This window comes from Nyctibius grandis, chromosome Z, assembly GCF_013368605.1.
Source record: "Nyctibius grandis isolate bNycGra1 chromosome Z, bNycGra1.pri, whole genome shotgun sequence".
Taxonomy (NCBI): Eukaryota; Metazoa; Chordata; class Aves; order Nyctibiiformes; family Nyctibiidae; genus Nyctibius; species Nyctibius grandis.
In genome coordinates this window covers 95,754,395-95,766,733 of record NC_090695.1, presented here as the reverse complement: position 1 = coordinate 95,766,733, position 12,339 = coordinate 95,754,395, and the positions used below count along the sequence as shown (strand labels likewise).

Here is a 12,339-nt window from a genome sequence, read left to right as displayed (position 1 = left end):
CCCTTTTGTAAACCATCTCTGACACCTGCTTTGGGATTTACCTTTTCATTGTAACTGGGTTTTATTTATTTTGGTGTAGGAGCCCGGGAGCATTACTCAATAAGAAGTCAGTTATTACTTACTATTACAAGAGAGAAACTAGCAGAAATGCCTGGAAACATATGTATTAAATAATTTGAACCTTAGACAGCTCAGCCAGGCATCTATCTATCACATGAATTGTGTTTTTCAGATTAGCATACTTTGTTACCTTTGCCTTCCACTCCTCCTCCTTCACGACAGAAGGACAGCCCCTAAATCATGATTGGACACAAAAGATTGCACACTGCGAAACGCTCCTATTTCATACAGACCTGGGGACAACCACATCAAGACAGAACTCAAAGCCAACCAGAGAAGAACCAAAATGAACCTTCTTCCCTCCTTCTCTCTGGAGACATGGGCCCTTCTGCTTGTTTTCATAGCCCTCATGATAGCGTGAGTAAAATAATCTTTATTGGTTCTTTGCTCCTGCCACTTCCCTGTGCTTGCCGTTGTTCATTTTCATGCAACTAGTCTGCCAAAGAGCAAACAGGTAGGTGTGATTTCCAGATTTCCAGCCTCTAATGCAGCTCTGGGAAGTAGCAGAGCCTAAAGACCGCACAGACACGTGATCTTGGTCCAAGGTTTGCAGTATTCCCCTGCACTGTTGTGATCTTGCTGCTAAGCATCAAAGCAATAATCGAATTATAATGGTGCCAGGCATTTGTTACCAGCAGGGTGCTGGTGTCAATGAGGATCGTGATCCATTAGGTTATTTGCCACAGAAATACAGCCTAAGGAAGGCTGTGCCTCCCTGGCTGAGGTTGCCCTATGGAGGGGAGCAGGCAGTGGATGAACCTACCACATGACCTGCAAAGGTGGAGAGCAGCACAAAGGCATCAGAAAAAGAGCATCCACAGGATCACTTCTACTCTTCCTGACTCCTCTCATAGGGCCCAGGCAAGATGCTTCACACACGGGCACCTGGACCAGGAGGGATAGTTGGCAGAATTTAGATTTGCCACACGCCTGCAGGGACAGCATCCCATGCCTGTTCCCACAGCCCATTCTTGCTGGGGGAAGAAATGAAGCCCAGAGCAAGGTCAGCTCTCTGCTCCTGGCTTTTCAGACAAACTCCATCAGGCAGAATTGTACACTGCTGCTCCAGAGGAGCCATGCTAGTGAGAAAATGCTTTCGTCTGCTTTGCTGATGCCATTCAGTGCTGCAGCGTAGCAGGGCTGGCTGAAAAACCCCCTTTCTGCTGGGACATAGAGCATCTCCGCTGGCAGCCCTGGCCAACAAGGCTGGACTGACAAACTTTGTAGTATTGACAAGCCCTTAGGCAGAGACAGCGTGTTGCTAGCCATAAACCTTAATGATTAATGTGGTGCACAAGAGCACAATCCATTTGTCTGCCCTGGCAATGCTCCAGCCGCAGCAGTTCAGTAAGCTCTGAAACTTTTAGCCTTGTTTTTTTGAACCTTTTCCTGTGATTTGGATCACTCAAAAGGCTGTTTGGGGCAAACTCTTAAAAAAAAAAACCCTCTCCAAAACCCCACCCCCATTATTGACCTAATCCCCCGTATTTCAGTAACTCTGTGGCCATACGAGATTGATGGTTACCACACCCTCACTTTCTGCAGCCTCTTGCAATTTTGTTGTGGTAAAAGGGACGGAGCGCAGATCTTTGTGCTCTGATATCTGAGCTAAAATAGAAATGTCACCGCCCATTAACACAGGGAGGTTGTTCAGAAGCTTCTTGTCCATCTGGGGCAATGCTGTTCCAGTTCACACATGAAGGAATATCAGGCATTTCTGGTTCACATCCATGGTGAGAAGTAGTAATGATTATTCTCTGGCTTTACACTGAATGGTCCTTCCCAGCCTGCAGAAAACTCTATCGTGTTTTAGTCGAAAGAGCATTAATCTATGTTTTTCTGGCCATGTTTCAAATGGATTAAGCCTAGCCTACGTCTCTGTTGTGTTTCTAGGCTTTGTAGCCAGCCTAGCTTGGCATTTCCTGGTACTCCTGCCCAGAAACATTACAAATGAGAACCCACAAAGATTTTGTACCTAGTACTGAATTTACCTTTGACAAATAAGGTTAAATATTGACAAACGGAGCTCTGTGAAACCTTTCTGCACCTGCAAACGCCCATTCTGTGGTTTTTGCCAGCTGCGTTTGGACCATAAGATGAGGTCCGCTTTTGTGCCCTGGCAGAACCTGTGCTGGGGGGACTGATGTCATTTGGGGTCCCCCAGATTTAGAAAAGCATTACTAATTGCAAGGGAAACACCGCTAAGTCTCAGCCTAGACTCTGGCTTTTCAGGAAAGCATCCCCAAAATGCTGGCTGAGAGGCCGCTGCCATGTGGCCCACAGAGGATCTCTGATAACATTCCTCTGCCAAACCTTTGCAGTTTTACATCCCTTCTGCAATGAACCGCTCACTTGGAAAGCTGCAGCTACTAACTAAAAACAAATATTTTGAGGAGCTCTTTTAACACAGCCAAAGACAAGCTTCAAAGGGCTCCAGCCCAGGCCCTTGTTGAGAAACAGAAGGCCCCGAGGTAGAAATAACAACTTTACAGCTGCCAAAAAGGGTGCTTCAGAGGAAAGAAATCTGCAAAGCTGTCAATAAAATCTAAAGAGAAAACCATCAAGGCAAGACTTCCTGAGGTACCACTGAGCTAACACCGGGCTAAGGGGAGGGAGAACAATAAATGAAATTAAAGTGCAGCTTGACAAAAGCCCTGTTTGGGACATCACTTCTGGCAACGCTTTGATTTCTCTTCAATAAAAACATGTAACCTTGGTGTTCCTTCTTCCAGCTCCCTTTTCTGCCCCTGCTTTGGTTGGCAATGAGCTCCTCTTCTGACTTTTGCTAAAGGCTTAAAGCCTTTAAAGGTCCTGTATCCACTGAAGCACCTATGGCCTTTAGGAGACAGCTGTTTGATATCAAGTGATCTCCCTGAAGCTCTATGTGACAGCAGCGAGCCTTGCCATGTTTATTAAGTAGTTTTTACAGGGCGATTTTCTTTTGGGCCACTTTTTTCCAGCTCCTGCCCCAAACTCTTCTACTACTTAGAGCCAAAGGGACATTGCTGCAGTCTGTGGGTTTAGGAGATCTCGCAGCCCCAGTGCCGTGGTGGTGGAGCACTCATCTTTTCTGTCCCACAGATATGGAACCTGGCCATTTGGTTTGTTCAAGAAGTTGGGTATTCCTGGGCCAAGACCTCTGCCTTTCTTTGGGACGTGCCTGGAATATCGCAAAGTAAGTGACTGAAGCCTTCCTGGCTCCAGAAATATCTGCCTTTTTGCTCATACAGCTGTAGCTAAGCAGATAGATGGTGATGATAAGTTATCTCCAAATGCCAAGCTCCGCTGCAACGCACAGCTTGTGCAAAGACCAGTGTGGGATAAGGGCTCAGTAACACAGACCACAGGGCCCTGCCTTTACAGCATCTCCAAACGAGCACTCGTGGGTGGCTGATTTACAGCTGCCCTTTGCCAGGGTCCTGGCAAACAGCTCATTCACAAGCGTGATATACATTTATGCTGTCCTTCATGATGTTTTTGGAGAGGAGGAGAACTCAGAAGGCAGCTCAGAACATCAGTTTACAGATATCCCTCCTGACCCACCATCTCCAACATCACCACCTCTGCTGCATCCTCTCTGAGACAATTTTTAAATTGCTCTCCACAGGGTTTCTTGGAGTTTGACAATGAATGTTTCCAGAAATATGGGAAAGTCTGGGGGTGAGTATGAACCAGTGATCTCTTCTTAAGGTAAAATCAGAATCCATACAAAGGGGAGAAAAAAATCTTTAGGAAATCTCCCTTTTCTCTACCTGCAGCCCTGACAGTCCCCGGCAGGATGAGTACAGCACCCATAGGATGCTCGTGGTGGCTTATGTTAAAACCTGATGATTGCAGGGCTGTGCCGCTGTCATGCTACATGGAAATTGCTTTGATGTATATTATGAAAGCTGTTCTAAAGCTGATAACAAAAGGCCCTCACCTGCTCCTAACAAAATCAGCAGCAAAACTACTATTTATTTAAGGGAGAATCTGGAACCGGGAGGTCAGGTTCCTCTGGTTTACAAACAGCAGAGGACAGTGAGTGGCTCCCAATACTGAGAGAAGCAGCAGATCCAAAGTCTGCCGCCTTCCTTGTGCCGCTGGTCCTTACCCACTGCGCTGGGAGCTAGTGCAGCTACCATTGCTCTGCTCTGGACATCTCCTATGGCTTTTAAGGCTGCTCTTATAACTTGGGCTACACACTTGTGCATATCCTCTGTAATGCATCTATTGGTCCCTATAGCAATTTTAAAAAGCGGAGTCTTTGCATAAATGGGGAAAATGCTTAAATCCGCTTAGTCTACATCTGTTCCAGGAAAGCATTCAGAACTGGCAGGTTAAAAAGACAAAAACAAGGACTGAGTTTCATCTCCAAGGATATTTCAGTGCTGTCAGCCTGAGTCTCCAGACACCCAATTCAAGAGCCTGAAAGGGGTCGAACAAGTTTCCTTCTAATACCGTAATGTGTTTAAGTGCCTGGAAAAACGCAGAGAGTCAGGGGAGAAAGTGAAGACACTTGCTTCATTTAGTATCTGGTCCTTTGAGGGACTGAGCCCTGCTCATTTCCCAGTGAATTTAGAAGGTGTTTAGCGCCCTTTATCATTTACAAAACCAGATGGGAGAAGGCCTGGGAGTCTTTTTCCATCTCCAATTTCTACATTTCTGTACTTAGGCATCTGCAGAACAGCAAGGCTGATGATGGAGGAGCATTTGTCTAACAAACTTTGTTTCATGGGCATCAGCCAAGCCTCGCACTTCAACTATCTGGGATTGTTTACCTGTCTCCTCTTCTCCCCCCACCAGGATCTACGATGGCAGGCAACCTGTGGTGGCTATCATGGACCCCCAAATCATTAAATCTGTGCTGGTTAAAGAGTGTTACTCCGTCTTTACCAACCGGAGGGTAAGAGCAGAAGCATCATGATGTACCACGAAGTCCAGAAAACAAAGTACAGGAGCAGACAAGCATGGAGCAGGTTTCCCATAGGGGATGAATGACTGCACTATAGGGATTACTGTAAACGGCCACTGTATGTCACTGTTCCCCTGCCTTACAGCCTGGGGACTGCAGACTCAGGCTGGCAGAGAAAGCTGTTTGCCTGCATATCAGACAAATTCTGCTCTCACACCTATATATAATATATATATGGATGAATTTGAGTCTGTCTGAGGATGCAGGAATCTGTAAGGGTCCAGCTAGCACATGTGCCACGAGCTGGGATGCAGGCTCTGGGTGGCACAGTTAGGTGTGGGTGCACATGTACATATGGGTACATTGGCCTTGTTGGGTTACTTGTTCTGGATATAGAAATGGCATCTCACAGCTGGTTTACTGCAGGAAAGGGGATTATTTATGTGTGTATATCTTGAGAGAGGCTGTTTGAAAGACCTTAGCCAGCTGCCAGTAGTAATGCCCCTGAAATAGGCTGGGCATGGCTATGTGCTACTTTCCCATCCTTACAAGGAATCCACTATCTTTTCTGGGGTTAACATCTTGCCTTTTTCCCCTCCAGCGTGTAGAATTCGCAGGGGTGCTGAACAACGCTATCTCATTAGCTGAAGATGAACAGTGGAAAAGGATTCGCACTGTGCTCTCTCCAACCTTCACCAGTGGGAAACTAAAGGAGGTAAAACACAGAGGAGCAGGTACAAACTAAATCACAAAGACGGTAGACAGTGATTCCAGGCTGAGATTGTCACAAGGGTCTGATTTCTTTAGTCAGAGCCTGGCAACTAAGCTGGCCTGTTTAATTTGTGCCTAATTTAAAATGAAAAAGGCTTAAAATAAAAACTTAGCAGAAAGATCTTGTTTGTAAATATTCTTGAAACTCCCTGTAGTCTTCATAAGCCTGTCTTAAAGGAATAAAATGTGCTATACTTAAGTGACCATCTCTGGTTTGTGTTACAGATGTTCCCTATAATGAAGCACTATGGGGAAGTTTTGACAAAAAACGTTAAAAAGCGAGTGGAAAAGGACAACACTCTATCTGTAAAAGAGTAAGTAGCTGCTAGGAGCAGCAGGCTAAGCAGCAAACCTTGTTAGCAGGTGCTGCGGTTCATTCGTTACTGGCAACGCAGCTCGCTTGCTGAGTAAACCAGACTTCTGAAATGAGAAACAGGGCGAGCTGAACGCCTGGCTGGAAATTTGAAAGGGAAAATTTAAGCTGGGATGTTAGTGAAACTTCCTAGAGGCAGAGACCCACAGAGAAACCTTCTAAAGGAAACTGGGAAGAAAAAAAAAATGCTCCAGCACAGCTTTGTGAATCCACAGATCCGAGATAACCCCAAATTCACCAAGAAAACCCATTTTTCCCCGCATCTCTGTGCACTGCCTTCTTATATCACAGGATGCTGGAGTCGCTGGCCTCCCAGCCCCACATGCAGCAGGGTGGACTGCTTGTCCATCACTTGCCCTCATGGCTGTAGGGAATGGGGAGGGAGGCCATAGTGTGGCCCTGGGTGTGTCGTCCTCATCTGCGCCCTTCATACGGGCTCTGAAACCTGTGTATTTCACCCCCCATTTCAAAGCAGAGATGCAGAAAGGGCAGCTGCACACCAGTAGTCGCACACCAACAAAGCTCTCCCCTACCAAAAGCCCCATAAGGAGAGGGTTTGAACGGTTTGTACCATTATAGGTACCTGTGCTGGGTTGAACAAGACCACTTTTGTGGCATGTTTGAAGCAGGGTGAGTTACCACCCCTCCTCAAGAAGCTAAAATGCTCAGGAGCCTCATGCTGTCCTTGCACTAACCTGCACATGTAGCTACCTGCTGTTTTAAAATCCTCAGAAAAACTATCCGATTTCAAAACCCATGTAAGCTTGAAATCAAAGCTCTCTAAAAATCTATCCCTTTCTCTAGAAGTGCTTTTCAGTTACCATACATCCAATTTCCTTTTCAAAACCAGGGCAGGAGGTCTTACAAGAATTTGTATTTGAATGTCACATAGGCGTTAGGAAAAAATATATTCACTTGGTCCCCATATTTAACCACAGTCTTTCTTTTCCATCTTTTCTCAGCATCTTTGGAAGCTACAGCATGGATGTCGTCACCAGCACTTCATTCGGTGTCAACCTTGATGCCATGAACAACCCCAAAGACCCCTTTGTCAGAGAGATGCAGAAGCTAGTCAAGTTTGACTTTTTTGACCCACTCTTCATCTTGCAATGTAAATGACTTTTTTGTCGAAAACTTCGTTCAGGTGTCAGAGTACTGCTGAAACATGACTTTAGCAAGCGTATCAGACTGGTGCATCCTATACATTAACCAATCAACTATTGCTTAGGTGACTTCACTAGCTAGGATGGAAGTCCTAATATCTCTTATCTCATTGTTTCCTCATTGTTAGCTTCTTGCTTTAACCCTAGGAAGGAGATGGGTAAAAGCTTCCTCCACCTTTGGCATCCACTATGCAAGAAACTTATGAACATCCCAGCCAATATCCAAATAAGTGCTGGAAAATTATTCTAGGGTTGAAAAGCAAGTTCAGCTGTGAGGCTTGAGGAGAGTGGTGCTATCTGAAATGCATTTTCTGGAAGAGAGTGCTGAGTGGGAACTGTAATTAGATGCCATTTCCTAGCAGTGCAATAGCTTAGCAGTGATGGTGATGGACCTTAAATCACTTGCAACCTTAAATCAAGATTAGATACCTTGCTAAAACACAGGGAAAGTTGTGATCTGTGCATAGAGAAGGTTCTGGTGTATAGCTCAAGATCAAGTCTCTGTGATGAAGGAAATGCTCTGAAGGGGACTTGAAAATGTTTGTATGAGCACAGCGTGGCAGTGAGTAGCTCAGCCTGAAAAAAGAATTCAGAATTTGCAATATTTCTCTTCTGAGCCACATTCCTGTTGTACTGTGTACAATGCAGAGAAGTAACCTGTCCTTAGAAAGCTGCACCTTAGAAAGTGACATAAACTTTGTTCATTGCTTAAAGCAAAGATTATACCTAGCTCAGTCGTGCCCAGTTGACGGCAACTTGGGAGAGGGCTGCATCAAGACAAACTATCCCAAAGGAAAGAGGAAAAAAGGCAAAGCTCAGGCTTTTCCCAGGTAAAGAGGTCAAGAAAGGAAATAATTTCTCAGTAGCATCATTACTTCCTCAGTAACACCTATAGCTATCTTATACTAGGTGGAGTTTGTTTAGTGTGCGATTTTATTCTCAATTTGTTTTTCAGTTGTATTCCCATTCGTTAGTCCTCTTTTGGCCAAGATGAATGTAAGCTTCTTCCCTGCTGATGCTGTAGATTTCTTCATGAGATCCATCGCCAAAATTAAGGAGGATCGTGAAAAGGAGACTCACAAGGTAGACAAGCGTGAATTTGCTAGCAATTGTGGCAGAAAATACACTTAAGTGAAATATAATTAGGGTGACGATATCAAAGGGGAAGCCAGAGCACAATGACTCAACAAAACCCTGAATCTACTTAAGTGTAAATACTTGATTTTAATACTGTCAGAAAAGCCTCAACCTGACCAGTCCAGGCAGAGGTAAGAACTTCATACACAGGTGATCTGAAGCTAAATCCTGATAAATGCTTGGTAAAATTGGTCTAAGCTTGGGTTTACAAAACTTGTAATAAGTGAACAAAGTAAAAGACTCTGTGAAGAACATTAGGCAGAGGATAAAAGCAAGCAGAGTAAGCAGCACAAGAGCAGCAATACCACCTTTCAGGACTGCATCTTCCCCTCTCACTTTTCAAAAATTGAAGCTGCTTCTTGGCAAAATTCTCCCTCTTAGAGTTTGGATCCCTTTCCCAAAATTCATTTGAGACACTGTTCTCCCACCCAATGGCTTAATGAAAAGGACAGACAGGTTACCAGAAGAAAATGCAAGTGTTGTGTTTTACAACAAGGAGATCTGTATTTTGAGGACACCTTCAGTTTTAAAATTGTGCTTAGGCTATGAAATTTGCTTATCTGAGCCCTCCCTGAGGGACCTGTCACCAAAGAAACTCTCCTGCTTTTCTTCTCAGGGCAGAGTAGATTTTCTGCAGCTGCTGATCGAATCCCAGAACTCAACCAGTCACGGGAACAATGAAAAAAATCACTCATCTAAAGGTAACAACATCCAAATATTCATCATGGGAACAAAGGTCGTGGCAGCGAGGAGAATACAGGGAGCTGTTTCCCAGAGAAAGGCTCCCAGAGAATGGTTCCCCACTGTCTCCACTGGCCAGCTCCAGCAGAAGTCTGTCCCTTGTTGCCAGCACTGAGGCTAAGGGGAATCCCCTAGGTCCTTTGTCAGGGAGTAGGACCGTCGTGTCAATCATCTGGCTTCTCTATCAAATGTCTTTTTCCAGACAGATAGCAGAGTAGCTATAAATGTGTTATCAGAAAACAACCACAACAAATCTGCCTCAGCCCTCCCCATTGCTACCTGTTCCTTGCTGAGACCATCAACCAGCACCAGTTTTGCTCATCTCCCCACATTCTTTCTCCTCACAGCCCTGAGCGACATAGAGGTCCTGGCACAAGCATTCATCTTTATTTTTGCTGGCTACGAACCCACCAGCAACACGCTTTGTTACCTGGCATATGAACTAGCCACACATCCTGACGTACAGCAAAAACTGCTGGAGGAAATCGACACTATTTTACCCAACAAGGTAAGGGGATGTTGAGTGATGGTGACCCTCTGACCCTGCTGTCCTCCTCGTTCAGTCAAGACAACGAGAAATCTTTAGCTCCTAAACACCCTCCTCCTGGGATCTTCCAACAGCCCTAAGAGACACACACTGAGACAACTCAGCCCTGTAGTGATTTTATTTTGGCAGCTGAAACCTTCCAGGCCACCCCACTGCCCAAACCCATTTGCCATACTCTGCACCTGGGCACAAGTGGATGTGGATTTCCAGTTCTTTCCATCACTGAGGGATGGAAAACTAAAACCAATTATACAATTTCTACCTTGCATTTTGTTCTTCAGTTAGTCTGAGACATGGTTGGGGCAGAAGGGGTTGGGGACACTCCGATCTCAGCAGTCATTTTCAGAAAACCCAATCCTCATGCCAACATACCTGGTCACCTTCCTCCTGTCATCCTACAGGCTCCTCTCACCTATGAAGCGATGATGCAATTGGAATATCTTGACATGACAGTGAATGAAACCCTTCGGCTCTACCCCATTGGAGGACGGATTGAGAGAACCTGCAAGAGAGATGTAGAAATAAATGGAGTAGCCATTCCTAAGGGAACCATTGTTATGATCCCACCTTATACCTTGCACCGCAACCCTGAGTATTGGCCAAACCCAGACGAGTTCAGACCAGAAAGGTACAAAAAACAACGAAATGGAAGAAATATCATGATGATTTTTCCTCACGTAGTAATTAAGTATTAACCTGATTAGCTTCCTAATGGTGTTCTTCCTATCTTTTTACAAAGAATAACAATGAGAAATTGCAGGCTCATGGGAATGTCATTTTAAGAAGAATACGAGCTTTGCACTTAAAGCAGGGTTTCAGACAACATAATCTTATTGGGAGACTAACACTGATACCTCACAACATCTTGTACAGAGTTTTTAGGCTTGCTGACAGAGTGGGTAGTTGGTGAGTTTTTGTAACTGCTAGCCATCCTTCTGTATAATCTTCATTGCTGAACCCTCCAGAGTTGCCCTCCCTCTTTGTTTTCAAGAAAGTGATAACCTTTCCCTGGTTGGTTATTTTTATAAGTGGTATCTACCTCTCATTTCCAGCAAGACTGAAGCCATAGGCTGCTCCTAACGAAGACAACTGCTGGTTTCTCTCTCCATAAATACAACAGATAGGAAATACCAGTCATTCTGGGAGAGCATGTGGATTTTCACATTACTCCTAACTTCTGTTACTCTGGATGGACATAATTAAACTCAAACACTAAAGTGGGATCCCACCCCATCCTGGACGAGGGCTCTGGCACAACACTTGATTGCTGGGATATGCTGAGATACCTTAGCAAGAAAAAACCCAAGTCTCCATAGGTCACCAGCAAGAGATCTCTGAATAAGTAATACAGATATGCAGCTTTTTGGTTTTTTTTTTTTTGCTGCCTTCATTTCTTTTCCCCAACCATGTCATCATCCAGGTTCAGTAAGGAAAACAAAGAGGCCATAGACCCATATACGTACCTGCCCTTCGGAGCTGGTCCCAGGAACTGCATTGGGATGCGCTTTGCTCTCCTGACTCTGAAAGTAGCCATCGCCATCCTATTGCAACATTTCACCTTCCAGACCTGCAAAGAAACTCAGGTGAGGAGCACGTTACATTTTGAAACTCTCATGTGAAGAGCCAGGTGCCTAGTTTCTCACTGTGGAAAATGCTGCATCACCAGATGCTTTGCACTTTCAGGGGAGATGCACTTCCAGGCACTATAGACCAAGTTATGTCCAAAACACAGCCCAGTTTCTCTCCTTTAATCTCTACTTATTTAATTTGTCTGTCTCCAAGTGTGTTTTTCCTCTTATTGTTGCAGATCCCTCTCAAGCTGAGTTCACAGGGACTCTTAAGACCAGAGAAGCCGATTTTTCTGAAGTTAGTCCCCCGGACCAGCACCGCACGTGCAGAGGCGTAAAACCCAGCCGTGTCTGCAATGGTTCTCCGGCGTCTAATGAGTGCTGTGCTAACAAAGGGATCACATATCATGGGAAATCTCTCCTACACGTACAGACACAGAAGAGCAGCTCTAGTTAATTCTGGAAGCAATTACTACATATTTACTAATAAACATAGCTGTCAGAAATGTAATGTGGATCACTGGCCAGTGACAATATACAGTCCCCTTAAATTTGATTGCAGAAAACAAGAAATAAATCCAAATGAGAAGCTGATCATCCACTTACTTCTAAGGGGACTTCTCCATCTGGAGCAAAGGAATTACTGTCATATCCGAGAGAAACAAGGTGTGATGGAAATTCAAATTGCCAGACCTTGCTGGGCAGGGACGGGTGACGTTCTTTTTGGTGTATTGATGCTTGAAATTTCATGTGTTCTAATTGAGCCAACTGGTGTGAGACTATATCCTAGTTACCAAACCTCTCTTGTGCCATGTGTTAATTAAACTAAAGTATGTACAAATACTGTCATTAAAAATGTTTGAGAGCTGCTCTGTGTTGTGTATAGCAGCTGATCACTTCCTATTTAAAAACCGTATTCAGCCTCAACCCTTGAAATTATCCATGTACATCGCTTTCCACTTAATTTAATGAATCTGATCCTTCATTTAATGCGATCAAACCCTCCCATTTGTACAGTATTTTAC

At 44.7% G+C, this 12,339-nt stretch overlaps 1 protein-coding gene across 1 annotated transcript; it reads left to right on the top strand.

Annotated features, from left to right (window-relative positions):
- The first annotated feature begins 406 nt into the window (after positions 1 to 406).
- On the top strand, positions 407 to 11,652 carry LOC137676029 (cytochrome P450 3A9-like). The gene is made up of 13 exons (XM_068422490.1): positions 407 to 477; positions 3,202 to 3,295; positions 3,728 to 3,780; positions 4,906 to 5,005; positions 5,616 to 5,729; positions 6,011 to 6,099; positions 7,121 to 7,269; positions 8,277 to 8,404; positions 9,075 to 9,159; positions 9,547 to 9,707; positions 10,148 to 10,374; positions 11,167 to 11,329; positions 11,554 to 11,652. Exons 1-13 carry the CDS (start codon positions 407 to 409, stop codon positions 11,650 to 11,652), a joined length of 1,533 nt encoding a protein of 510 aa, XP_068278591.1.
- The last annotated feature ends 687 nt before the right edge of the window (positions 11,653 to 12,339 follow it).